At 41.3% G+C, this 27,763-nt stretch overlaps 1 protein-coding gene across 2 annotated transcripts in view; it reads left to right on the top strand.

Annotated features, from left to right (window-relative positions):
• The window catches only part of EGFR (epidermal growth factor receptor), a 163,075-nt gene extending 136,353 nt beyond the window's left edge, over positions 1–26,722 (top strand). The window contains exons 16-28 of one of the 2 annotated variants that reach the window (XM_065052104.1): positions 347–382; positions 1,845–1,986; positions 3,715–3,837; positions 5,073–5,171; positions 9,115–9,300; positions 12,575–12,730; positions 13,585–13,660; positions 14,836–14,982; positions 16,940–17,037; positions 17,489–17,656; positions 17,751–17,798; positions 17,896–18,001; positions 19,028–26,722. In XM_065052104.1, the coding sequence (XP_064908176.1) occupies positions 347–382; positions 1,845–1,986; positions 3,715–3,837; positions 5,073–5,171; positions 9,115–9,300; positions 12,575–12,730; positions 13,585–13,660; positions 14,836–14,982; positions 16,940–17,037; positions 17,489–17,656; positions 17,751–17,798; positions 17,896–18,001; positions 19,028–19,404 (1,762 nt within the window). In that variant the 3' untranslated portion in view covers positions 19,405–26,722. The remainder of the gene's footprint in view (positions 1–346; positions 383–1,844; positions 1,987–3,714; positions 3,838–5,072; positions 5,172–9,114; positions 9,301–12,574; positions 12,731–13,584; positions 13,661–14,835; positions 14,983–16,939; positions 17,038–17,488; positions 17,657–17,750; positions 17,799–17,895; positions 18,002–19,027) is intronic. The other variant, XM_021293035.2, reaches the window with a different exon arrangement.
• Positions 26,723–27,763: the final 1,041 nt, after the last annotated feature.

The raw sequence follows: 27,763 nt of genomic DNA, 5'->3' as shown, positions 1-27,763 counted from the left end.
CCTGAGCTTCTGCACCAATGCAGGTGTCCACACAGAGCCAGAGAATCCAGGTCCATTTGAATTTTGTGTATATATGTCCACCCCCCATTCTACCACATGATAGAAAGCTGATTTAAAATATTCCTTGTACTGAGTATGAAGCATAACTATGCCTCTAGATAAAAGATTGTGGAGCATGGCCATTGGCTGATATTTAATAGACTATATGACTGTTACAAATTCTTATGTTAATACTTGGACTGCTTTGAAACACGAACTTTTCAATCAGTAGCACTCTTCGTAGTTGGATTTATATGAGTATGTATGCCAGAGCTAATATGCTGGTCATGTTTATTTGTTTTCACAGGTGCAAAGGACCAGGTCTTGAAGGCTGTCCAAATGGGTGAGTATTTCATCTGCTAGAATCAGTGACAGAACTGGAAAGAATGCGTGCATGTTTATACTTCCATGCTGGACACTGCAAGGCTGGGATTAAAGTTAAGTCCTCAGCTTTGTACAGGGAAGTGACAGATTAGAGCAAGTTCTGAGGTATAAAAATTATTTAAAGGACTGAGAAATATTCCTGCTGGCACAAGACTCCAAAACCTTGTTCTGCTTAACTTGTTTGTCAAGGTGAGACTTGGAATCTGTTACTGAAGAGCAAAAGAAGGATCTGGAAAAACAAATGATTAAGAGCTAGTGGCAGAGAGAGATATGTTTAGGATTGATATGATAACCTGCATTACAGGGGATTCATCTCAGGGACCCAGGGGGTCTTTTCCAGCCCTGTGCTCTGTACATCTCTAACCGCTTTGTGCACAGATGGATGTTCGTTCTTCAGACTAGATCTTACGTTGCACTGTTCCACATCATGACTTGCTCAAGGTCATGCAACAAATGAACAGGTTTCTCTGACTGAGAGAGAGTGATTTAGTTTGTGGCCACAAAATCATGCTATGGCAAGACAAATTCAACCTAGAAGTACTGTTAAAAAGTTACTCTATTTAATAGTAATCCCTGGGGCAACTTATAAAAAGCTGCAATGACTCTCTAAATATGGACCAAAAAAACCAAACTTGGAAAACAGGTTTCTGTTTTCGATTTAAATTGAAATGACCCAGGCTCTAATAAGCAGTCAGCAATGTAGTTGGTTCATATATTACCTGGTCTTAGACATTTTGTGCCTGAGGAGGAGGATTGATGATCTGAAGTACATGGTGACCCTTACAGCATGCCCTCCTCTCCTTCTGCCTCCCTGGACAGACCATCAACATAACTTCCACTGTGCTTTGAAAAGGAAGTGTACAAAGTTGTCAGTACCTCTTCTGCTTAGGGAGCCTTTTCACTCCTGCTTTACTATGTTAAAATCACTAGTGTATACAAACAGACCTGTCTCTGCAATGCTCAGTTCCTGTCACAGGAGTAGTTTTAAAGGAGAAATAAAAGTGTTTGGTTTATTAAAAGGAGGCTTTTCAAACATGGGACAAAATTAGAAACCCAGCAAAGCAAACAGCACCAAAGTGGTAGGTGCAGAAATGATTGGCAGAAGGAGGAGATGGCTGAGCAGCAGAGCAGAAATCTTCACTGCCAAGCACAGTAAAGGTCAGGATGTTCTCATATATGTTCAGTCCTTTGGATCATTCACTTTTTATTAAAGCAAAAAAAGCAACCAGTAAATACAACGACTAGATGAGGAACTTAAAAATGCAGGTGCCCAAGATATTTAAAATGTCAGATAGACTTAAATGGATGTCCAGAGCATGTGTTTGATCACAGCCTAAGGCTTCATGCAACCTCCATAGGTTTTTTTAAATCTTAACTCTTAAACATTGTTTCCTCTTTCTGCATCCCCTCCTGTCTTGCAGCTCCAAAATCCCATCTATTGCCGCTGGCGTCATCGGGGGTCTCCTGTGCCTGGTGGTGGTGGGCTTGAGCATTGGTCTGTACTTGCGGAGGCGTCACATCGTCAGAAAGCGAACCTTGCGTCGTTTGTTGCAGGAGAGGGAGGTGAGCGCTGCCAGCACAGCTGCAACACCAGCTGCTTTGTTTGGGGCAATGGGTGCCCGCCTCCTCCTACCAGAGTATTAAAGTACCGTGCATCTGCCTCATCACTCAACAAACCCTTGAGTTGGCAAACAGGGCGTCTGCTGCACTAGTCAGAAAAGAGGCGGTGTGCACCTAACACCTTCTCACTTAATCTCAGGTCTGATCCCTCTGGATATTATTTTCAAAAGCTTTAGGGGATTTAGATGTCTAAATCCCAATGAAAGTCATGGAGACTGTCTACTCTGGGAAAAAAACTATGCCTTCAGGGTGAGGTGCAATGTGTTTGCTGATCCATACTGCCTTGCCATGTAGACCCCCAGCCTCAAATTATTTATCCCTCCAGACAAGCCTTGAGGCTGCTGTGGCAACTTGGGTGCTTTAGAAAATTTTACCCCCTTGATCAGGCATATGTCTGATCCTGCAGAAAAAAATGAAAAAGGAGAGGAGGTAAAGGAATTGAGGGAAGTGTTTGTGTCATGTCTTTGGTTTGTTTTTAGCACAAAAACCCACAAAGCCATCGAAGTGAATAGTTCAACCTATTGGATATGAACAAGTTTTCTACACTGCTTTTTGTTTTCTTCATGGTTTCATGTACATTACAGCATCACCCTCTGGGTACCTCACTTATAAAATAGCAAAATTCACTATCCTGGATTAAAGATGCTGTTTTATGATTAGCCCCCTTCTCTTTCTAGTCCAATCCAAGTACATAATTAACAAACTGGATTTAGCATTCTGCTAAAAGCCCATTTTCAGCTTCCCTCTGTGCTCCCTGGCTTTGAGGAGTCAGCTGCTAAGATCCTTAAAAAAAAAACAAAAACAACAAGCTCTCCTGCTTTCTAGTGTACTACCTAATGATATTTTACATACCACTGTATTCTACACTTTTGATAGTAGAGTTCAATTAGTGCTCAGCTCATATTGTATGCTCTGGACTCCTCAAAATGAGGATATTTCGTCCCAACAGAAAGGTTACTGACCAGCAAACATCAGATTGCTTCTAGCTAAACACAGTTTTATTCGAAGGAGAGGGAAAAAAAAACACTAAAGGAAAAACCTGACTTGTCCATCAAAAAAGTGCTAAATATCTCTGTTTGGAGGGCATTGCTGCTGTTTGCAATAAGGCTTAGATCAAATTTTGGAAACATCAGTAGAATATTCAACATTGCCTTTTGTATTGATTAAAGAATCATGCTTAGATTTTCAGTTGCTGCTTGTAAAGCCTGTGGTCTGGCAGAGCCACCTCCAGTACCATGGGAATTTTATCCAGTTAAACAAGAGCAGACCTGAAAGGTTGTGCAGGTGGTTCTTGCCCAGTATTTAAAACATTTTTGTAATTGATTCACAAATTCAAAAAAGTAATCTTCTTTAGAATCTGTGGTAATTACACTGTTCTTCATGCCATGTGTTTTAAGGCTTTGAAGTCTTAAGTCTTCATTTGAACAGCAGTGTTCCTTCATTCTCCTTCGAAATGTCAGTCACCACTCCATGATTGATTTTACTTCTGAAATCTGGAGCAACTCTAGATATTTATTGCTGTAAGTCAGAGTGGAGCTGTCCTCCCATAAACTTCACATGAAAAAAATGTTCATTATTTTAAAGGAAGGATTTATTTGCTTCACCAAAGCACTCTACTTGCTGTCTTCCTAGACTGTATATTCTTCTAATATTGTCTTCTCTCTACACCAGCTTGTCGAACCACTGACACCCAGCGGGGAGGCACCGAACCAGGCTCATCTGAGAATTTTAAAGGAAACAGAATTTAAAAAGGTCAAAGTTTTAGGGTCTGGTGCTTTTGGCACTGTTTATAAGGTAAGATTACCATCTTGCTCCCTCACAGAGAAGCTGCCCAAACAGAGCATGAACTGGAAGCTACAATCATTGTGTAGTTTATTTTTTTACTAGGTTTTATAGCACGTATATATTGAATGGTTGAGAGATGACTCCATTCCCATTAGTTGACGTACGAATTGGGTAACGTGAAGTTTTCCATAAGATGTTACCAAAGCCATACTGCTGAACCTGGACGACAAAGATCTCTGCTTAAAAGCTACCACAGCCAAATATGCGCTGTTGTGAATATTAGAAATTTTTTTTTTAAAAAAGAAATGCACTTTGGTTAGCTCAGTGCTAAGCCATTTTCTTGTGTGGTCTGGGGTCTTGTTTTTATAATTGTCAATCACTGTTTCATTAGAACTGACTCAAATATGTGAAATTGTCTACAACCTTCAGGTGTGTAGGTCCACAGGGTATTTTTTCTCTTGGTATTTTTTTAATCCTCTGTGTTTCTTCTTCACCAAGTTTCATCTTCCTGTTATCTTTTTGTTCAGGGTATGCGTTTCAGGCTTTGCCAGTAGTAGTGAAATGCAAACTGTAGATTCATTTATCTTTTTATAAAGCTCTGTATTCTGAAGCAGACCTCCGGCTATGGCCAAGATCTGCAGGGGCACAAATCCCATTGACCTCTGAAAACATGCACCTACATTGCTGGGTACTTCAGCAGAGTGGCCTCACAGGGCCACACTGTTCACCCACTGCCCAAATGGCCCCCTGACACTATAGATGTAGAGCACTGAACCAGTCAGACATAAACCTACCTGCCACTGCATATGTTTAGTGCTGGATTATTTGTAGAGTACAGATGCCATCTCTAGTTTTCATGAGAAAATGCCAATGCTTTTCATCCCTTGATTTATAAATTGGAAGTGGCAAGGTTTTGCACATGCGGTTGCTGTGATGCAGTAATTAATTAGATTTCCATCCACAGAAGTTGCTCTTTATACATCTCTTGTGTTATTTATACAGAGATGGTAATGAACATGGTTTTTAAAAAAATACAGTAGAGGTGACTGGAAGAGAAATAACACGCACTTCATTAACGGATTTTGTTAATTCCCACAAGACATGTTTTTTGCATGTTTTTGTTGTCTGCTGTGTCTTCCCATTGCTCAGAATATTTAAGTCTACTCAGAAGGTATAAAATGTATGTGTAATTGTGAGAATTAACCTGTTAGATATGAGACTAACTCTGTACTTCTTTTTGTTAGGGACTTTGGATCCCAGAAGGGGAGAAGGTTAAAATTCCTGTTGCTATTAAAGAGTTGAGAGAGGCCACATCACCAAAAGCCAACAAAGAAATACTTGATGTAAGTTTTCATTATTGTTTTCTCAAATTGTCAGCAGTCTGTAAATTTTCCTTTGTAACAACTGAACAGATATCAGGATTTTTGATGGGAAGAAATATTTTGCACCCCAAACTGCGTTCTTCATATGGAAGTACTGGGCTTTTCAGCCCACTCTGTGAAGTGCATTTGCTTCTCCTATGAAACCCTTGCTTGCAGTCCAGATACTGATGTTATAGTTGTGGTGTAGCACCTAAGAGGAGGTAAGGAACCATACATTTACAGCTACTTCTGTTTTCTTTACTCTGATGTTTCAGGCCTTAAACTGTGGCATTCATTGTCATCATGGCAGTAGAACTAAAACCAGTAATGACAGATCTAGTGATTTTTGAATCCTGACATTGCAGATTGTCGTAAGCTAGTTGCTTGGTTATATAAGACTAAGTTAATTATAAATCCAGAAGAAAAAAAAATCCCAGCTGTCTGACTTCTCTTCCATGAACAGCAAGAACTTATCTTGCATGGGAATTTTATTCTCTTGCTTGGATATAGCTGTGGGGAAAAGGCTGTGGGGCACTGCTTCAGGAGTTTACAAATGTGTGAGTTTACAGTGGGTGAGCCAGAGTCCTAAACACAAAGTTCCCTGACCTTGGAGTAGCTAAAAATCTGAACTCTTGTCACTAGATCTGAAGCCATACAACATAAAGCATCAAGGATATATATTTATATAGGAGGAGAGGAAAATGATGAGTGCAGAAAGGAGCACTCACATGTTCAGTATACATTCATTTCAGCTTTCCTGCGCTGTGGCTGAGTCCTCAGTGATAAGAAACAGGGTGTGTGTGTCTGTGTGTGTGTGTGTGTGTCTGTCCTGTGTGTTCAGCCCTTCAAGCCCTGAGCTGGAACCTGCTGGGTCACTCTGGAGGACTGGTCAGTTCAGGGACTCCCCAAGCAGCACAGTGTATTTGGTGCAGACGAAGTCTTTAAATTATCCTTGCTATACACATGAGTGGGCCTCTAGAAAGCGTAGATTGGAAGCCTGGATTTGACAGGGGTTCTTCTATCAAGTGCTGGTTTGCAGGCCCAAGATGCATGTCCGTGGTAGATCTCAAATGGACCTGTGAAGTGCAGGTCCACAGCTTGGGGCAGCCTGTTTGCATGGAGGTGATGGTCCTTCATCCATGGGCAAAACTGTGGATATTTTTTATTTTGGTAGGAAGTGAACCACTTTAACAGGAAGTTTATTTTAAAATGTAACAATAATCCAGCTCAGACAGCAAATGACACCTCAAGTAGGAATGCTCATCTCAAATGGTTCAAGCTGGAGAAAATCTGAACAAAAGACCAAGTCTCCTAGTGAGTAATTGTCAAGATGAATGGCTGTGAACAAACCTACCTGTGCTATTGATGATAATAAAGCACACTGGACTTTTCCAATCACCCTGAATAAACAGTGTTATTCCAATACATTACTTTGACAGATCATGTGTTATTTACCATATTATTTGATATGTGTATTGCAGCAATGCAAAAAATATGTGGTCTATCTCAGAACCTGTACATAAAGCAATATCCATCCTGATTTTAGTTTAGTTAGACTCCAAGCCAGCCTCAGCCCTTCCCCAGGTCCATGCCTCTGTCCTGCCTGTGGCCAGACTGCAGTCTCTCCCTTCCCTGGCATTCCCTGCACTGAGAACCCAGCAAAGATTTCCCTCTTCACAATGATAAGGAGCATAACACGATCTTCACAAAAAATGCTTTGGACTTAACAGCATTCAATTCCTGCATACTGAAGGAAGGGTTAATGAATAAGTCTACAGTACTGCATCCTGCCTTCAGCAGATCAAGATAGTTGCATGACAGGGCAGTAGATGCAGGGACTGCTTGCTCTTCAGGGATATCAAAGTACTTTCTCTTTTCAAAGAAGTTTCCATAGCGTATCCACAGATTTTTTTTTTTTTTTTCTTTTGAATTATGATGCTTAACAAAAAGCTCTTGCTTTTTTTTCAGTCTTGATCATTTTTTAGATGATTTCGTTGGTGGAATTCATTCTATATTTTGGAAGAAAATTTTAAAAATACAAAACCAGTGAAAGAAGCCAGAGGGATGACTCCAAAAGGTCCTCTCAAACCAGATTTTTGCTAGACAACCAACTTTTCAAGGTCACTGAAGGCTCAGAGATAATAATGTCCAAATAAATATGATTTGTCTTACACACTAGATATAGAACAAGCACAGCAGCTTTAGCTCATATAATCCAAGCAAGCTCTCTCTGGCTTTATTAGGGTAGGGCTAATTCAGAAGATTGTTGTTGAATACCAAGCATACTTGGAGCAGGTCAGAGTGTACCGCAGAGATTTCCAAGATAAACAGTTGAAACAAAGGCCCACTTTAATGTCTTGGGCTACTTAGAGGGACCCACGACCGCACAATAGCTCCTTTCTGCTCCCTGTGAGGAGGCGGTGGCCTATTTTACTTTTCAGTATCAAATGCAATAGGCAGTGTCAACACTTGGATGCTCTCCGAAAGCTGTGTGGCCCATACGCCCACCCCGCTCTTTCAGCATCCCAGTTCTCAACCCCCAGGTCAGCCCCACGTGGGCTGTGCAGCAGATGGGCAGTGAGAGCAGCTCCGACTCTGCAGATTTTTTCTCCCCCCCCCCTGCTGAAATGAATACAATATGGATCTGAATCCCCACAGGAAGCAAGAAAAGGAACAGACACGCTTCATCGGTACAACAGCTCAGTTTGGAAGCCTGGGGAGATGAGCGTGTTTCTGTCTCTGCTGACATCTGAGGATCATATAGTGAATTCACAAGGTTCTCTAAAAAACACTGCCACAAATATCTCTGTAACTGACTAGAAGATTGTATTCTTGCTTTATCTTTCCTCAAACTAGCCCACAGAATCAGTGATGTCCATGACCGCGGGTTGTTTTTCAATGCCCCGCTCACATTCTGCAGTAGGTTGAGGAACACTTATCCAGATCTGCAAGAGATCTTCTTTAACCAGACTGCCTAGAGGCCACTTTCACCCCAGGGGCTCCAAAACAAGGACACCAAATGCAGAATTAGCACGTCAGAAGAAACTACATGACATAATGTTTTGCTTAGGCTGGCACATCAAACAATAATACCAAGGCCAGAGAGTATTGCTTAAGAATTGGGATTGTTTATTTCTTGAACGTCATTGCTTTAGTAACTTTGTTTAATAATAGCTCTTACCAGCTACACAGCTATGTGACATTGATGGAAAGCTTGTTAGATGATGAGTAAAGTGCTATGGTATTTCTTTTCTTAAGCTCTTAGAAAGTGCAGATTTGCTCTTTTCCCTGCCACAGTAGTGGCCTGACTATTATTTTAAGCTTGGAGGGGTTGCTAGCCTAATGTTGAATTGCCGAGGGGTGATTAATTGGTGTCACTCAAAGTCAAACTGTGGGTCCCATCCTAAATCACAACTTTTGAGTTTCTGGGTTAGTATTAACCTTGACAAAGGGGCAAAAGTTTCAAAAATACTGATTTCCAATCAGTGTTGCAAAAAGATCTGTGAAGGTAAAAAAGTCCTGTGACACATGTTCACAAGATGTGTTGCCCTTGCAATTAAGTGCTCAAAGTGATGAAATCCCATCAGCTTCCAACTGATGTTTGATTTATTAATTCCCCCTAAGTCCGTAAGTTTTGTTACTAGGGTTTTATGTCTAATGTTTATTTGGTGTACCAGTAGTGAGACACTGGCTCTCCTGTGGCTTCTCAGCGATGTTTCAGTGTTCAAAATCTGGACCTTCCACAAGGAAAAAACTTGGTCCACAGAATGGGAAATACAAGTATTTTATATGTGATATGATGCACAGAGTTTGCATGTAGTATTTTAGCAACCTCTTGACTGACAAACTTATTTTAAACTGCTTCCAAACATTTCTGTCATGCCAAAGTGAGTGTTTCAGATTGCTTTTTTCCCCTTCTTCTCAGGAAGCTTACGTGATGGCTAGTGTTGACAATCCTCATGTGTGCCGCTTGTTGGGAATCTGTCTCACTTCTACAGTTCAGCTCATCACACAGCTGATGCCATACGGCTGCCTCCTTGATTACATCCGAGAGCACAAGGACAACATTGGGTCCCAGTATCTTCTCAACTGGTGTGTGCAGATTGCAAAGGTAAGCAGACAAGCACACCACCAGATCAGCTAAAACTCAGACCCTAATGCAGAGAGCTGAGAATGCATAATGTATTTATTGACTTACTTGTCTCTGTAAGTCTTTATATTTCAGCACATGGTTCCTAGATACCTTATATGAGTCAGTAAACAGTTACATTGTCTTAAACAATTTACCATTTTCAAGCTACTGCACAAACCTTAACTATTCTCCAAAATACTCCTAGACAGCACAATATTATCACCAAAGCATTTATGTCCAAACCAAAAATCCTGTAATGAGACAACAATGTGAGGGAACGAAGCTGTAGCAGGGAAGGGAGTAGAATTTGGCAACTGCCATATCGAAGTGCTGCTTCCATCAGTGGGTTTATTTGAGCTGTGCCATGGGGCAAACACTTATGTTGTTGAAAACTTCTTCTTGTGTGCCTTGGAGAATTCCATGCTGAAATCTCTGAGGCCTGGAGATCAAAACTGATGACTAATAAATACCAGCTCTGTTCTAGCACAGGCTGGCTGTGACCAAAAGACATTGAGGCATCTCAGTGCACTGAGTTGGTGCCTGTGGTCTAATTGCGGTGGCCACAGTGACAAATGTAAGACTCATTATCACACCTTGCACTATTTGCCAAGGAGAAGAGCAGCAGACTAAAGTATAGCCTCTAGCCCTTAGCAGCAATATGCTGTATTTGGAAGGTGGCTAGCCATTTGCAAGCATGGAAGAATGGAGCAAAACCAGCAAAAAAATAGCTGCAATTTGTTGGAGATTTGTCATATGAGATGGCAGTATCCGCAAAGCCCAGCTGCTTTAATGCTGCTTATTTCGGGAATGCTGGTCTGCAAGCTAACTGCACACTTACAGCCTTATCCATCCCTCGAGACCTTGTGTACATCGCAGGCTCACCTGGCAGTGGTTTGCTTTCAGGAAACATGCTGAGGACCTCAGAAATGTATCCACCAAAGAGTATACAGAGCACATTTTTCATCTCAGTGTGTATACTTTTTTATAGCGCACTCCGCAGCAAGTGGATTTTAATTTATGCATCCGCCCGGGATGTGAACTGCCTTTTCTGACTCTTTTGCTCTCTTGTTTAAAATCAATTACTGCTCTGTCCTGGGTTCAGCCCCTTTGGTGGATGAGCTGGAGGCCACATTTCCCTCCTCCTTGTTAATTTTTAAGGTGGCAAAATCAGTCTGCAAAATGATCCTGGGGGCATCTCTTGCCCGAAAGGTTGCCATTCACAATTGTTAACTTCTGTTTGATTTTTTTCTTGTCAGTTCAACATTTGCCCATAGCAACCTCTACCCTCTCCAGTGCTGCCTGACCTTCAACTTACTCCTTTGTGCTGCTCCGCACTGAAGTTCCCCTCAAAGCGCTCATAAATCACTTGTATGTCTTTTTCCCACCAATGTGTCTGGTGTTACTACTCTGATAAAGTTGTGCCAGATTTTTGGACATTCTCTGACTCTTTAAAAATGTACTTTTGGAGAGGAAAAAAATTGAAACAAATATATTTATGTCTGTAACTAACCAGCAGGAGGCAAGTTTCCTGGGAAGCTTATTTTTGTTTCTGTTTTCACAGCTTTGAATTAAGTTTTCTTTGTATCTTTTACAAACATTATCTTTCACCGAGGTACAGAGTCCTGTCTTTCAGAGATACTCCATGTGCAGAAACCCTGTGAAGTAACTCTTTGAACACATTAGTCTCACGCTTAATGATGGAAAATGCCTTAAACCCCAGGCCTGCACACAATTAAAGATCTGCTGAGGAGTTCAACATCTTCAGTGTACAGTTATGCATGTGCACAAGTCCTTTAGCCATCAGCGTCTTAAACAGCTTAGTGTGGAACTGATATTTTGCCTTTCAGCAGCTTTGCGTATTAATAACTCTTTGCAGCAAGACATGTTTAGCAGGAAACTTTTTGTCCTACTGGGGCTAGATTATGTGATTATTGTTTTCTTTAAGATAGAACGTTTTCTGTTGGCAACTGAAGATTTTTTGTTTCGAGTGCTCTGCTTGCTAGAGATCTATCTGTGTGATGAAATGCACACTCATAGTGGCGTTGTGCCAGTTTGTTTGGGTGGTTTGTTTTGGCAACAATGAGCAGCACATGGGTGAAGTTCTGCTGAGGCACTTGGGTGGAGGTTTCCACGGTGGTCCACATTAGCAGCGGGCTTAGGAAGGGGATAGAGACTGAAAGGGAATTATTCCCTCCAGTGCTTTGTCATCACATCAACAGGATCATTTTGGTGTTAACTTTGTAGGTTAGAAGTACTTTTTTGTTAATTCTCTCTTCATAAAAATACAAGTGCGTAAGCTACTGCCAACAGAAACCTATGGACTGGGAATAATTGTGGTTTTTAGAAAAGTTCTTCCAGGAAACTTAGAAATCATTAACTTTTTGATTCCATGCACCAAGAGACTGATGTAGGGGGAAAGGGGAATAATTGCTGTGGTCAGAAATGCAGCTGTTTGTTTATACTTTAGAAGTAAAACCGGCACAATTAGTTGTATTCTTCCTCGAGAGGCAGTTGTACCAAAAAAGCACGTATGCTATGGCAAACCCAGTCTAAACATGGGAAACAGTGAAACTGGAATAACATGCCTTTTCAAGGAGGATTTTAAAATAGATGCAAATCTGATCTCAGCAGTAAAATGAATTATTTGAATCTTTTTCCTTTTCTCACATTTGCAGTGGGGTGCCTCATCGTTAGCTGCGAGAAGGCAGAGTACACTGTAACAAGACGCAGAATTGGCAGCTTTGAATTATTAATTTATTTTTACTTGAACTATTCTAGGTCATTAATTCCTAAATACTCTAAAAGGTTGGCCTGTGTGCTTATGGAAGGTGATAGTTAAATTCTGCACTGTGCTTTCCTGAAGTCACTGGCATTGCACCTGAATGAAGGGTTTGCCCTCTTGTTTGCAAGTCCTATCCTGATTTTATATTTCTTGAACTAAATCCCAAAGGAACCACATCCCCTGCTGTAACTGCTACTCCCCATTTTTTCTCCATCACTGCCCTGACATGTGGACCCACAAAAAGGTTCCTGGAGAGAAATAGTTGCATCTCCATGTAATTGTGCAAGCACACATCCTCACCCTGCAATAAGCGCCATGTAAATGAAACAGCAAATGTTTTTCCAAAGGGGGTTAAGTTACCGTGTGTTTATGGTGGTGTGTGTACAGTTACTACAGAGCAGCTGAAGTTGGATAACTCGTTTGCACTTCCGAGCCCAAAATGATGCTTACCAACCGTCTGTTGTATTGCAGGGAATGAACTATTTGGAGGAACGTCGCCTGGTGCACCGTGACCTTGCTGCCAGAAACGTCCTCGTTAAGACTCCTCAACACGTAAAAATCACGGACTTTGGGCTGGCAAAGCTGCTGGGCGCCGATGAGAAGGAGTATCACGCCGAGGGAGGCAAGGTAAAGCGCATCGGAGAATGAACTGCTGCTCGTTCATCTGTGTTTGTGCTTGCACATGAGCCTTAAACACAGGGAAAAAAAGGAGAGTGGGTTTTTCAAAGCGCTCAGTTGCCGTCTCAGCGTGCTGCCTTTGAAGCCTGTGGGAGACCTCTTGAAATCAGCTGAGGCAGCGTCAGGCCAGTGGGACTGCAGTGGGAGCAGAGGTAGCTGAATAGTGAATGCTTTTGAAATTCCCACCCAGAATGCCTGGGAAAAAGCAAGTTTATTAAAAAAACATTAAAAAAAAAAAAAGGCATGGCTGAATTCATCAGTATAGCCAACAGCAATGACACTGTGCAGTTTATGAAGGGAAAGGGAATGCTGTATATTTATAGCAGAAGAAAGACATGTCAGACTTGGTTCAACACGCCTTCATGTTGTACTACGTGCTGATGGAGGGAATGTGTCCTGCTGAGAAATTAAAGGGAAGCTGCTTGCAGATATTGCAGACACCATAAATGGAAGCCATATGAGTGCAGACCAGTCTTTGTCATACAGACTGAGATTGGATTTGTGTCCCGTTATGATAGGAGAAGGTTAAAAAAGTAGCAATTTGACTGTTAAAATATTATAAAACTAATTGTAAGAGATATTTCTAATATGCCTAATATTTCCCAAGTTCCCAGGTTCAACATAATAAATGAAAATAATAATGAGGAACTCAAAGTTGCCTGCTCTACCACTCAGATATTTGTGGTATTGATTGTTTTTTCTCCCTTCTGCAACCAAACTTTTGATTTAAACACCACCTGGTGGTAAATACTGCTAATATATTTTGGATCAACTTCTTAAGGCTTATTTGTGAATTTTCCCAGGTTCCTATTAAATGGATGGCTTTGGAGTCCATTTTACATCGGATTTACACTCATCAAAGTGATGTCTGGAGTTATGGTGAGTATAAAGCCAGATATAATTTTTGCAAATGGATTGGAAAATTGCAAGATTTACCAGTGACTCTACACGGCCCTTTTTGCTTCCTGTTAGAAGAAGACTGAGAGATTAAACATAAACAATGCGCCCAAATCACCTATTCAACAAAATAAAATTCCCATGAAATGGCATGCTGATGAGGTGTAAGATGTTTTTCAGAATACGCTTTCAGGTGATGAACCCTCCCCTAAAAGGGGCTGCGGGTAGGAGACTGCTCCATTTGCTGAAGTTCTGCTGACACTTTTCTTCAGCAGCTTCACATGAAATATAACTGGGCCGACATTAAAGCCATGTAACTAGACAGAGGACTTAAAACCCTCGGCCAGTTGGTCAGTGTCAATGAGCGTAACTCTGCTGTGGCCTAAAAAGTTTGTTCTGTCCTGGTATTGAGAGAACAATGCTGAAAGGGAAGCAAAGTGATAACCTCCTTGGATAATTAATTTTATATTTGGTATAGTTCATAAGCCAGTTTCAAAGAAAGAGGAGCAGAAAGGAAATCTTCAAAGCAACTTATTCCAAAATTTCCATTCCATGAGATCTTATTTTCCTGGAAAATATTTAGTGCAGATGGTCAGATCCTGTGTCCTTTTAGAAAAAGTACAGCCTCTTGTCCTCTTAATCCATTTAAGTATATCGGCATCCAAACTCTTGTTTTGTATCCTAAGCTACCAGACAATCAAAATATCTTCCTCACAAGAGTACATGGTATGTCAGCAAATGACACTGAGTCAGCTGGTTTACACATCTTTCCAAAACTTCTCTTGCTCATCTCCAAAGAGATTGTTTTCAAACAAAAAGACAACTTCCATTTTTAAAAACATTTGCTGAGTTGGAGTCAGGAGGTGCTAACCTGCATTTCCTTTCTTTGGGGCTGGGAAGTTTGTGGGATGTTCAACACTAAGATACTAGCTGAGGTTTGGAAAAAAAAAAAAAAAGAAAATAAAAGGCAAACCCCCAAAATTTAAAGGAAAGTGGGATGATTTCAACCTGTTTTATTAATTTGTGTCTCTTCAAAATCATGGCAGAAAATGCTGCTCTGGCAGCGCAGTGCTCCAGGAGAGCCCCCTCTGCATCCAGGCCAAGCACCGCAGCTCTTGCCAAGGACTCTCTCATGGTCTTGTCTTTCCACCTTGCAGGTGTGACAGTTTGGGAGCTGATGACATTTGGGTCCAAGCCATATGATGGGATCCCCGCCAGTGAGATCTCCTCTGTCTTGGAGAAGGGCGAGCGTTTGCCCCAACCCCCTATCTGTACCATTGATGTGTACATGATCATGGTCAAATGTGAGTTCACATTTGGGGTTGTGTGTGTTCACCTAAGTTGAATAAGTAGCACAATTGCGTTTGTTATGTCACATTTGTATATGCTGTGTTCTTGGTGACTGCACAGAAATATGGTCATGTGAAAAGACTGGTGATACCAGAATGTGTCCCTGCAACTTGAGCTTTAGCTAGGAGCGTGAGATATGGTTTCAGTAGTTGTCGATTCAGCCAAACTAATATTTTTTTCACCATTCACACCACTGGCTGATATTGTCAATTATTTTAAAGTTATATTGTCAGGCAGTATAAGTTAGCATAACACCACCCACTTTATCTGAAATTCTAGTTTTGTATGTCTAGAAAATAGAATTAACACTGCCTTCTCCTTGAGGCTCCCCTTTAGTTCAGTAATATGCCTCCCCTTGCAACCGCACACATGGATTGTGTGCTTTTTTTACTATAGGAGTTCCAGGACCACAGGCATCACCCTAACGGCAGATGCACATGAGGATCCTTATCCTTATCCTATTTCTTCCTCATTTTTGGATGACACTTTTTGAGCACACAGCTGTTGCTGTAAAGTATAGCACAAGGGGTTCTCTGAAGCACTTTTTGACCATTTTTAGGGCACATCAAAGGGCTTCTGACCCTCAAACCCCTTTTCCATCTATATCAGCTGCTAAAATGTCAAAATTATTACCTGGCTTCCTGTGCATCTGTAGGCCATCACTACTGTGAGGATGCTGATAAGCAGCCCACTAGGTGGCATTTTAGGCCTTCTCACTGGAGCAAAATGTACTTGTTCCTGAGATAGGAGCCATGCCACCATGAACACCCCATAGAGCAGCACTCTTGGCGAATCCTGGTGCGCACACATGTTGCTTTGTCAGGACAGGCACCACATACGGTGAGCCTGATCCTGTGCTCAGCAGGCCAAGCAGGAACCAGATCCAGATGTGTGCACCTCACCTGCGAGGTGCCCACACCCAAAAGCAGTGTCCTAGAAACTCATCCTCAGAGATGCTGAACCCTGAAATGCTCCACTCTGTCTAAAAGCAAGAAGGATTTATTCTTGAATTAGCAGATCATATTTCTAGCATGGTAAAAAGTCACTGCAGATTATGAGATTTTTGTCTCATGCATATTTCAGATGGCATATTATCACTTCATTTCTCCATTTCTATGAACAGGCTGTTTCTTATGAGTTCTTCCAGACACACTGAGCTTGACTTTCATTATTTTTAGTTTTAAACACGAGAGTCTCTACATCAGTTCATTACCTGATAAAAGAAGTGCGGGTTTCCTAAGTAACGTCAAATGTAAAACCACCAGTATCTATATTTGAAATCTCTTCTAGCATTGATCCACACTAAGCTGTAGGATTTGTTTTTGTTGAAGTCCATTTACTAATTATATACAGCTTAGCTATAGTTAATCTTTCAAAATGTCCCCAGTGAGGATGTTTTGAATTTTAGGAGAGATCTGGTACAGAGAGAGGCTTCTTCTTGAGGCATCCCAGGATATCACGAAGCAGTGAAGTGACTAGACAGTTAAATCACCGTACCTCTGCAGGTGCCCACTGAAGTTAGTCTGCTTTCTCTCCTTCAAGAGCTTTTTCAGAGCAGGCTGGCCACCCATTTGCTATCCTCAGGACTGATGCGTTATTATCACTTAGGTGGGACCTGCCTGCCCACATGGAGATAGGCCAGCAGGAGAGGATAAAGGCTCAGCCTCGAGCTTTGCCAACATGGGGTTTTATTACCTCCCTTAGTCTTTCCAAAACTGCCAAGATGTGCATTTTAAATGCTGAAATTCATACCAGTGGCTGGTGAATGAAATTTTTATGGTGGTCCTTTATGAGTAATTCCTTTCTTTGTTCCACACATGGCATGGCTCTTTTTGTTGTTACATTTTAAGCTCTGTATTTGATCACCAAAACAACTTTATTTGTGCTTTACTTTCCCTATCATCCCTCCAGGCTGGATGATTGATGCAGACAGCCGTCCCAAGTTTCGTGAACTGATAGCAGAGTTCTCAAAAATGGCCCGTGACCCTCCACGCTATCTCGTTATACAGGTACTAAACCAAATGGTAGGAAGATGTCTGATGGGCATTTAATATGAGACGCAAAATGATTCATAATGCATATGAAAACATAAAATATGGATAATTTATGGCCAGATTTATCGTTACTTTCCAGGTCTTAACACATGCAGCTAGAGCCACAAACAGAATTTCAAGCAGTCAGTATTCTCTTAGTACTGGTCCCAGTGTAAGACCAGTAACAGTGCATACTGCAGTCCTAAGAGGAGAACAGGATTTGATCCTCTTAAAAATGCAGCTGTTTTACAGCAGCATAGACAGAGATTTCAGGCTTAAATTCCCTTAAACTCTAAGTAAATTTGGTTAAACACACAGATCAAGATTTTGCATCTTGGGCCTCTTGCTAAATTAATTTGTCTCTCAGGGGATAATGAGGGCTTGAAGGAAATCTATAAGTCCTCTCTCACTCTGACTTGTCTCACAGGGAGATGATAGGATGCACCTGCCCAGCCCTACAGACTCCAAGTTTTATCGCACCCTGATGGAGGAGGAGGACATGGAAGATATAGTGGACGCGGATGAGTATCTCGTGCCCCACCAGGGCTTTTTCAACAGCCCTTCAACATCCCGCACTCCTCTCTTGAGTTCATTGGTATGAAACTTTTCCTCTGTGAAAACATGACAAGCAATTTTAAGAGTGAACTGCTTCTCAGAATGTCTGTATTTTCTTTCTCTCTCTTTTCAAGAGTGCTACTAGCAACAACTCTGCTACAACCTGCATTGACAGGAATGGGGTAAGTGGGGTGACCTCTAAAAACGGAGCAACTTCTGTGTGGAGCAACTTCTACAAAACAGTCCCTTTAATATTGATTTTCTCTGCTTCCAACCTAGCAGGGGCACCCTGTGAGGGAAGACAGCTTTGTCCAGAGGTATAGCTCAGACCCAACAGGCGCTTTCCTGGAGGACAGTATAGACGACAGTTTCCTGCCAGCCCCAGGTGGGTACCTCTCCTGTGTTTCCATCCCACAGCCACTCATTCACAAGCCATTTGGGTGTAAATATAATTATTGTCCTTCCTTTTCTGTGGAAAGGAAGCAATCCAAATGCTTCCTACTCTTTTTTTTTTTCATGGTAGATAGGAGGGGAAATGTGCACAAATCATTTTCCTAGACTTTATACTTCTACTTCTGGCCATTTCTCATTTCCATTCCTTCACCAGAGGGGTTCCTCACATTTGCCATGTGTGCCATCTGGCTGGGGAGTTTGTGTGTGTGGATATATGTTTAAAGCTTTCTATTTGGGAAAATATCCTTTAAAAAACAGGTTTCACCCCTTAAACTATTTCAGCAATATAAACAGCTTTCTGGCAGATTCTCTGCTTTCAGATGTTGATACACAGAAGGCAGCTCATGGTTTTACGTGGACTTACAGCGTAGGCGGTCGGAGATTGAGCCAGCGAGCACCGAGAGAGCTGCTGCTGGGTTATATCGTCATGATGCTTTGTGCCCTTAAAAAAAACCCAACTAACCCTTCCAAGAATATGCCACAGCTAAAGAGGGTGAAATACCCTGCAAGGGATGGCATTGATCTGAAACATGGAGTCTCAGTTACTAACAGTCTTGTATTTTCAAGGCATTTTCTTCATCTCTAAACATTTTTCTAAGGAAACAGCTTCTGGCAGTGAAGCTCCCTGACTGCATTTTCAGAACAGTTTCTGGGACATAGCCACCCACACGTCACTAAATTCAGCTGTAGCTATCTCACTCTTTTCATGTTCAAGCTGTCTTTCTGTTGCTTTGCAAACCAAATTCCTGAGGATGAACTTCAGGGCATTGTGTTTGGTGCCACGGCACGGCAGTCGCTGCCTTTGGCTCTCTTCTGCTCCAGGAAGTTCAGTGAGATGCTGTGCATGAAGAGCAAATGGCAGCTGGGTTCAAACTACACCTCAAATTATGCAAATGGCTGCATTAGTTACATGTCTTCATTTTCATTGCTTCTCATTTTTATTTTCTTTTTATTCCAGAGTACGTAAACCAGTTGGTACCCAAGAAAGCATCTGCCTCAGCGGTCCAGAATCCAATCTACAACAACTTCTCTCTCACAGCAAACTCAAAGGTCCCCACAGACTCCAGCTACCAGAATTCACACAGCACAGCTGTGGACAACCCTGAGTATCTCAACACCAACCAGTCTCCACTGGCCAAGACTGTCTTTGAGAGCTCTCCTTACTGGATCCAGGCGGGCAACCACCAAATAAATCTGGACAATCCTGACTACCAGCAGGACTTCTTACCGAAGGAAACCAAACCTAATGGTCTTTTGAAAGTTCCTGCAGCAGAGAACCCAGAGTACTTGAGGGTAGCAGCACCAAAAAGTGAATACATTGAAGCCTCGGCATGACCATAGAGAATTTCTTCTTGCAGCAAGGAAAGCCACCTGGCTGCTGCAAGAACAGACTCTTGCTTAGAGCGAACAGCAACCATAATGCATCAATAAGCACATCTTTCCTTTTCAGCATGGGGGCTGAAACTGCAAAGCCTATCTGATGGTAGTTTGGGTCTTTTCGTGCCCATTTCCATGTAATTACTGAGGCACATAGCCTGCACTCAGATGCATGTTGGGATGGAACGGGATATTGCTGGACAGAAGAAATATGGATGCATTCCTTTAATTTTCAAATGGTAGCATGGTAAGAAGCCACTCTGGGATAAACTTGAGAGCTGTACACATTGTACAGTCAAAGTCCTTTCTACAGTCTGTATTTTTATAAATGTTTCTAACAGAATTTTTGGATCTTCTACAAGACCATATTCCTGTACTGCTGGTCTGTCATGTGGTGCTCAGATCACCAGTGGGAAAAAAAAAAATGTTACTAAATAGTTTTCAAAAACTCCTGGAAAAGAAAGAGTTATTTCAAACCGTCGGATTTTTACAATTTGTCTCCATTTACTGCTTCTTGGCGCAAACAGGAGAAGTGCATCTGGGGGACTTAGGGGAGATTCTGCCTGGAGCAGTGTGGAGTGGATCAGCCTGTGGAAAACTACCACAAGGAGCAAAATGGCATCACCTACTGATGACTACTGCTAAAAACTGACAGGAGGAACTCACTTCAAAATGATGGTTATAAAGTGCTTGCTAGTCTGTTTTCTGATGGTCAAACACAAGACTTTGTTTTTTCTGATCTCTTATGCAGCTGTCGAGTTGTCAAAATGCCTTTCTTCTTCAACAAAACTGTTAAAGATGTTGCCGTAACTGAAAAATGAAGTGTCAAATAATGTTTAACAGATTTAATTAAATGTCAAGGAAATGCAAATGGTGGCAAATTGGAGCATTCATGAGACAGACTGGGAGAACTATACTAAATTAAACTTGACTAGGGCAAGAAACACAGGTGGCTCTAGCCAGGCAGTTTTATTTCCCTTCTTAAAGGGACTCAGAGCAGAAATTGGTTGCCCGTATGCATTTGGCAAAGAAAAGGGGTATATCAGTGTTACGCTTTACTCACTTCAAGGCAGAATACTGCCAGTTGCTGTACCACACTGGGGCAGAGACCAGGGCTGGTTGTCTGTCCCTTCAGGGTTACATATTCTGGCAATACAGGAAGGGGCCATGAGGATGAATTAAGGAAAGGAAGAATGATCTGGAGTGATGGAAAATAATATTATCTCCCTCTTCTGAAACACAGGGCTGCCTAGTTCTTCTTTAAAATACCCAGGATCATCTTCTGTTTCCAGTGTAGAATAGGCAGACTAGTCAAGGCTCAGATTTTAGCTTCATAGTATAAATCAATCACAGCAGGAAAAGCTGCTACTCTTTCCATGGGCCTGTGAGATAGAACTGTTAACGATTCTTCCATTGTTAACATTTTTTATTAATGTAGGAGGAATAAAATGCCTAAAGTATGAATTTAGTCAATCATTTAGATGCATTCCACCAGCAGCTTGGCAGTGCTATTTTAATCAAACTACTCGATCAGAAACCAAATGCATATTGGGTGATTTTGGAACAAAGGCCCTTAACTAGTTTGATATTGGAAACTTGCTTGAGGGTAGTATAAGCAGCTGAGTTGCAGAGAATATGTAGTCTAAGTAAGTAGCAAGAAATAGTCAAATTTATGCTGCCACTGTGTTTTGAATGTATCAGTATATTTCAATTTAAGTATTGCATCCGGAGTCCAGGATCAAGCACCACATCCTCAGAACATTGTTTCTACAAATTTATTGAGGAATGAAGGAGAAGAACAGTCATGTGAAATGACCCCTTTTATAAGTAATGTGGTGTAAAATGCATTAGCAGCTTGTATGTGCATGCAGTAGTTCATCGGCTACACTGCAGTCTCGGGTAGAGCAGTATATTAGGTCAAAATTCAAAGATTGTCCTGTTTGGTACATCTGTGTCACCATGACCAAGCCCCAGGCAGAGCAGTATGGAGGATGCAGTGTTTGACTTTGATTATTACTGGCTTGTATTGAAAACACTAACCAAAATTGAGTTCCCACGTCCAATTAGTGGCAAATTTCTCCTTGCATTCCTGAGAGCAGATTTGTTGTGTTGCTCTCACAACTGTGCAACATGTACACACAGGCAGTACCACTTTTCTCCACCCACCGCCCCAGGAGGAATGTACATGAACACAAAAAAAAAAAAGATTGTAACAGAAATCACAGATACTTTTTTGTTTGCTAAATCTGTTATGTTTCTAAGCAGAACAGTAGAAAATCACATAGTGCACGTTTTCCTGCAGAATCTTTCTGACACTTGCACAAAGGAATTTATTTATATTTTGTTTTAGTTTGTTAGCTAAAACAAGAAAGTGACCAAGAAGTAGCAATATGCATCACCAGCGTTATGTAGCATGAACATTATTTAATAGAGGTTAATATGCTTGCCCATAACAGTTTAGGACAGATTCAGGAGTGGCTCATTGCTAGAAACAGGGAGATTAATGTAAAAATCAAGCAAAGTAAGCTTGAAAGAGCATCACTTTTTTAATGTATTGTTTTTGATGAGAAAAGTGGGAAAGAGGGCATAGGACAACAAACTGTCAATACAAATGTACAGATTCCAGATTGGTGAGATCAGCTATATTGAAAAGTAGTAAATGGTAAAGATAGTCAATAACCATCCTGTAGGCCATGATTTGCAAATTGGCAGCTCAGAAATTATTCAAAAGCGGGCAAAAAAAATAAAAACTGGGCAGTATGCTGTAGCCTGTGGGCAGTGCCTGCAGCAGCAGATACAGTGGCACTGGAAGTGGATGGGATCACCCAGCTGCATGGCTGTTGCTGGAGGCACGGGTGCTACACAGGGTGATGCTCGCAGGGTGACAGACATGAGCAATGTACCAAATAATACACACTGTGATGGAAAAAAAAAAAAAATAAGAAATAAACAAGCAGCTGAAATGGTCTGGTTTTCCCACTGCTGCGCACTGATCATGTAACACCACGGAGCTCCATGCAGATCTTAGATGCTCATAAAGGCAAACATGCTTAGGCAGCATTTCATGGGACCTTGCTGCTGCAGTGTTGCATGGAGTTTAGGCTGCTGAGTGGGACATAAAAGTTGTGTTTTTACAGATATTACGAAAAATATATACACTGCATCTTGAGAGCTTACACAAATCAAAGTCCAAAAATAACTTGAAAGTTCTGCTGTTGTCTCTCAGGAGGTGTGGGTAGAAAATGCTGATTTTTAAAACACAATGAAATAGCAATATGTAGCAAGCCACAGCTACTTCTAAAAGCTAACATGGTCTTAGCAGTTGAGAAAATAAAAATTTCCCTTCTCACTGTATTTCTCATGGAAGGGAAAATAAAACCACTCACAAGTTAGTGCTTAGCATCTCTTAATCATGAAGCAGCAGTTAATATGGAACTTCTTTTGCAATAATAATTTAAGACTTTTAATAACTGCTAGGTATATGAAAATGTAATAAAGTCAAGAGTCTTAATCTTTGATGTTTTCCAGTGATCTTTGTACAGTGTCAGTGCACTTGACTTCATCTGGGCCTTGGGTTGTTTTCTTCTGCTGCAAAGGGAGTTGGCTTGGGAAATTTCCTTCATGTTACAATTGGTCTTGTCAGGTAAATTCATCCAAGAGGCTGGGGGCTTGCTTTTGTTTCCAGCTGGCAGGCAAAAATGCACTGAGTTTTCCAGAGAGAGCAGTTGGAAAGAGATGGTGGTTTCTGGAATACCTCAGGGTGATGCCCTGTCCCACCAGTTTCATTGTCAAGATAGCCATGTGAAGCTGTGACATTAGAAAATACAGTCCCATGGTTTATTTGAAAGAAAGCAGTTTGTGTAGGGAGGTAAGGGGTACAGTCAACCAGTCCATACCTGAGATAGCTGCCGAATTTACTCGGGGACACCACTGAGGCTATTTACTGTTCCTGCAGGTACAGGTGGGAATAGAAACGTGGGTCCTGTCCCTGCTACCAGCTTGAAGCGAAGCCCTGTTGCAGAGATTGCTTGTATGAAAACCAACGTATGTGGTATTCATACCATGGCATAAATCTCTTCCCTGGGAGACGCAGTTAGGGCTACAACAATGTCACAAGGCCCCAAACAGCTTAAAGAGGTCCCATCACAAGGTGCTTGGGGTGTCCTCCGTATGTCTGGGGGTGCTCCAGGGTGCCAAGGACAAACTCTGCATTTCCAGACAAGTGCTCATTTTTCAGATTCAGAGTTCAACATCTTCTGTTGAGGCAGCTGAACTTCTGTTGAAGTACAACTGCTTCCTCTCCAAATGGGCAGTTATGATACTCTAGCTTTTGTTTCTCTGTGAGAAAACATCTGAATCAGGACAAAGTATGAAAATGTACCTGTGTCCTCTTACCTGATGGAAACCATATACTCATGAAATGTCAAACCCTGTGTATGACACTTAGCGAGAATGCTTTGTAACATTTTATCACCACTGGTTCAATTTTTTATATTGGGATCTCGTTTTCTACCTTTCTTTTTGTAATTGTTATCTCTTTGTTCTCACATACAACTTTTAAGGAGCCTTTTTAAAATAAGTTTTAAAAAATAGAAAAAAATGTTTATACAAAAGAAAAACATGGCACCTTCAAGTAGCTTTTCAAGTGGGCTGCATTAGGACCAAAGATGTAATGTCTTGTTTTCTTGCTTTAAAGGAGTAGGATATTGATCACAGCATCCACAGCCTCTCATTACAGGGAAAAGCTACAGATCTCCACTCTTCATTAAAGATGGGCTAGACCTCCACTGAGCCAGGAGGGCTTGACAGGATGGTGAGGCCTGTCCATAGAAAACCAAACCAAATATCAGGACCAGGTATTACCAGACCTACAACCTCTACTCCATTTCAACTCATTTTCTACGCAGCACAATAGCTAAACAGTGACACACTGAAGAAAAAAAACGCATGATGTTTTGTCTCAGCATCAGGAAAAAATACAATTATGTGAAGATGAGATGTGATGAGATAACTGCTTTCTATGCAAACAAGTGTGTAGGCAGGCAGTGAGACTTTAAAATGATAACAGTTTTGGTTATGTATTACTTTAATTATGTGGGGGAGCTGAAAACACAGTGCTTCCATGGTAGGCTTTGCTTTCTGCCACGCATCCTGCCTCCATTCAATATTGTGTGCTTTGTCAGATCACTCATGTTACCGTGGCCGTGTGGACTGAGAATTGCAGGTTGGTCAGAGGTACTGCATGCAGCTCCTCCTTCTTATACACAGGAGAGAGGAGTACAGCGATAGTAGACTGTACCACCATCAGAGATCAAGCAAACCCTCAGCAACATCCAAACAAAGGGTTTCCTGAGGAAAAATTGATAACTAGAGACCTAGCTGGCAAAAGACAAGCCACTTCTTACACCACTGAAGTTAGCTGGCAAAATGCCTTTGGCCAGGATTCAAAGCTGGTGCTCCACCAGCTTTGCACTTTTACGTGGTGAAGACAGGCTGTCCATATGCGTGATAGCACAGGCTTTGTGGTCTCTCTGTACCTCTCACCTTGAAGCAACAGGTCTTTCTGATTAGTATGATGAAAACTAGAAATCAAACCCGCAGCTAACAACTGAACTGGTTGGAGGTTGTTTTTTCCTATGCAGCTGATACAGTACGTTTCCAATCATGTTGGAATTCATCCAGACCCTTCTCCTTACCTCTCACAAGCTAGCTGAAGAGTGCACATTTCAAACCGCCATCCATTTTATCCTCATATTTTATGAAAGGGAATAAGTGAAGTAGTCTACAATGGTAGGAGGCTTGGCTCACATACCTAGGTTGTTTGTTTAATCTTCCATTCCTAATATCATTCCCCCTGAAATTAATGGGATGTTTAACTTGATTAGACTGAAAGTATAAAACAAGGATAACGTCGAGTGATTTTTTTTAAATCCCTCGCAATAATCAGAGATCCTATGGATCCATGGCCCATTTCAGGCTGCTTTTTATTGATACAATCAACCGAGTATAAGTTATACTGTCTTGGTTTTAATAAACTGTAAAGCAATATATCCACAGATACAGACGGTACCCTCACAGCATTGTAAAGTTACTCAACTATGAAAGCACTATTTGTACAATAACAAACTCTTGACTTTTATATGGTTTTAATGGTTTATACTGTTGATCAAAGATTGTTTGTATATTGAGTGATAAAAATGAGGTGTATATTATTCTTTTTAATTGTTTTTAATTTTGGGGAGAACTTTTATTGTAATATACTGTTGTATTTGGGGGGAAGAAAAATCAGTGGCTGGCTTGTAGGGTGTGTAGCCAGAGAAGAACTTACATTAAGGGTTCTTTATTGATGGACTTAGTTTGTTTTTTTTTCTGATAAAAGTTGTAAGTTTGGGGATTTATCCAGAGCTTAGTGAAGCTAATAACAGGACCCTTTCCTCTCTCCAAGACTCTTTGGCTCTCTGCCTGCACAGTTCTGGAGTTTCATAATGTGAGCAATAATAGAGCTAACACGACTATTGGAAGTGCAATATGAAAGCCCCTGTGCTGCTTATTAGGGCACTAATAAAAGCTGCTCTTTTGAACTGCATAGCAGGTTCTCACTTCAGTTTTATGACAAAAGCAATCCCTCAGAAGCTCATCTGTGTGTCATTTGGCAGATGAAGCCATACTGCCGGCCATTTACGAATTGCATAGCTATGAGATGTGCAACAGCAAGGCAAGACTCCCTCATCAGGAGTGGCAAAATAAAGTCTCAACCAGAGCCACACCGGTGGTGTAAATCGCTGTACTACACTAGGCAGGAAGAAATTCTGTTAGCAAAGCCAGTCAAATGAAGCCCCAGGGTCCCCTGAGTTTTGGTGTTTAATTACACGACTGATGGAACACGTAGCAGACAAAGATTAAAGAAATTACAGGGTCTTCATTGTAACAGAGCAAAATGCACTGGGTTGGCAAGACAGTGAAGAAGAGAGGAGCTGGAGCTGACATTATGCATTCAGCCTGGATAAGTCCCCAGTATCACAATTAGTAAATTAAATAATTTTTATCTTTCTAGATTAACTTTGTACACAGAAAAAAAAAAAAAAGCCACTACTGCACCTTTCTCATTTTCATCTTTCCATCCAGTCCCTTCCAATACATAGGCTGCATGTTTTCCCAGCTCAACTTGCTTTATGCAGAAATGGCATAGTCTTAATCTTCATATTACTAGTTCTCAGAAATGTCTGATGCGTATTAATGCATGGTATTTTTATTTTAATAAAAGTAATTAAATAAGTCTTTGCTCTTTTGGCATGTGATTGTTTTCCCCTTTTGGTGACCAGCTAGCTTGGGAAGATTCTATCTAAGCTAGTATTAATATTCTGAAGTATATAGTATTAATATTGAGAAGGAAACTGAAGTATATGCTGTACATCCATATGCCTCCTACGTGAGGATCAGGAAACAACTTAGAGATTCAAGAGTCTTTATCAGACAAGAAACAGCTATTCTCCATATTTCATAGAATAATGGGCAGAGCAATGCCTCTGTACTTACCCCAGAAAAGATGGGGACACTGATCGAGATAAATCTGCTGTTAAAGCACTGAAAGAGAGGAAGTTAAAATGAAGAATGGTGTAGGTATTGAAATGTATGGGTATTTGGGAAGGACAAGCATTCAGAAATTCCATTGAGCTCAGTGCTGCCAACTTTAAATAACTGAAACATAAAAACTGACAAAGGGTGCAAGAGGAGAAGACAGCCAAAGAAATACAGCTGCAGTCTAACCGCCTATCTGCCTGCACAGGATGTGGTAGGTTAAGATAAGATAAAGAAAATTGCTATTTAAGGATGAGAGAGGAATACAAGTCTCTTCCACATGCTTTGTCATTATCGGCAGCGGCTCTAAGCCAGCCTTGCCCTTCATAGTTACTTGATGGTGAGTCTACTCCAATGTGCGCTTGAAACCAACACAAAAAGACAGCCAGGCACCAGGCAGATCCTGGGAGAAACAGTGATCTTTACATGATTAAACAACATGTGATTATGCAATAGTTATTAGCGGCAGCATTGATCCCAAATTCATCTTTGCAAGCATCCTTGTCAGAGTGCTAATTGCATTGGCTTTTCTAATGCTTCTCTTCAACAGAAGCTGGTTCAGATCAATAGGTCACTTCTCCCAGGGGAACAGTGCTCACTGAAAAGCTTGAAATCATTATTTAGACAGAGATGAGCCCATTCCAATGCTGGTAGCTGGGCCAGTTTGGAGGATTTCCACCAGGCTGGTTGCAGGGAGAAGCCAGTGGCAGGAGGGTGGAGGTGGCACATTCAGTCTAGA

The sequence above is a fragment of the Columba livia genome, chromosome 2 (assembly GCF_036013475.1).
Source record: "Columba livia isolate bColLiv1 breed racing homer chromosome 2, bColLiv1.pat.W.v2, whole genome shotgun sequence".
NCBI classification, from domain to species: Eukaryota; Metazoa; Chordata; class Aves; order Columbiformes; family Columbidae; genus Columba; species Columba livia.
This window is presented reverse-complemented; position numbering and strand designations above follow the sequence as displayed.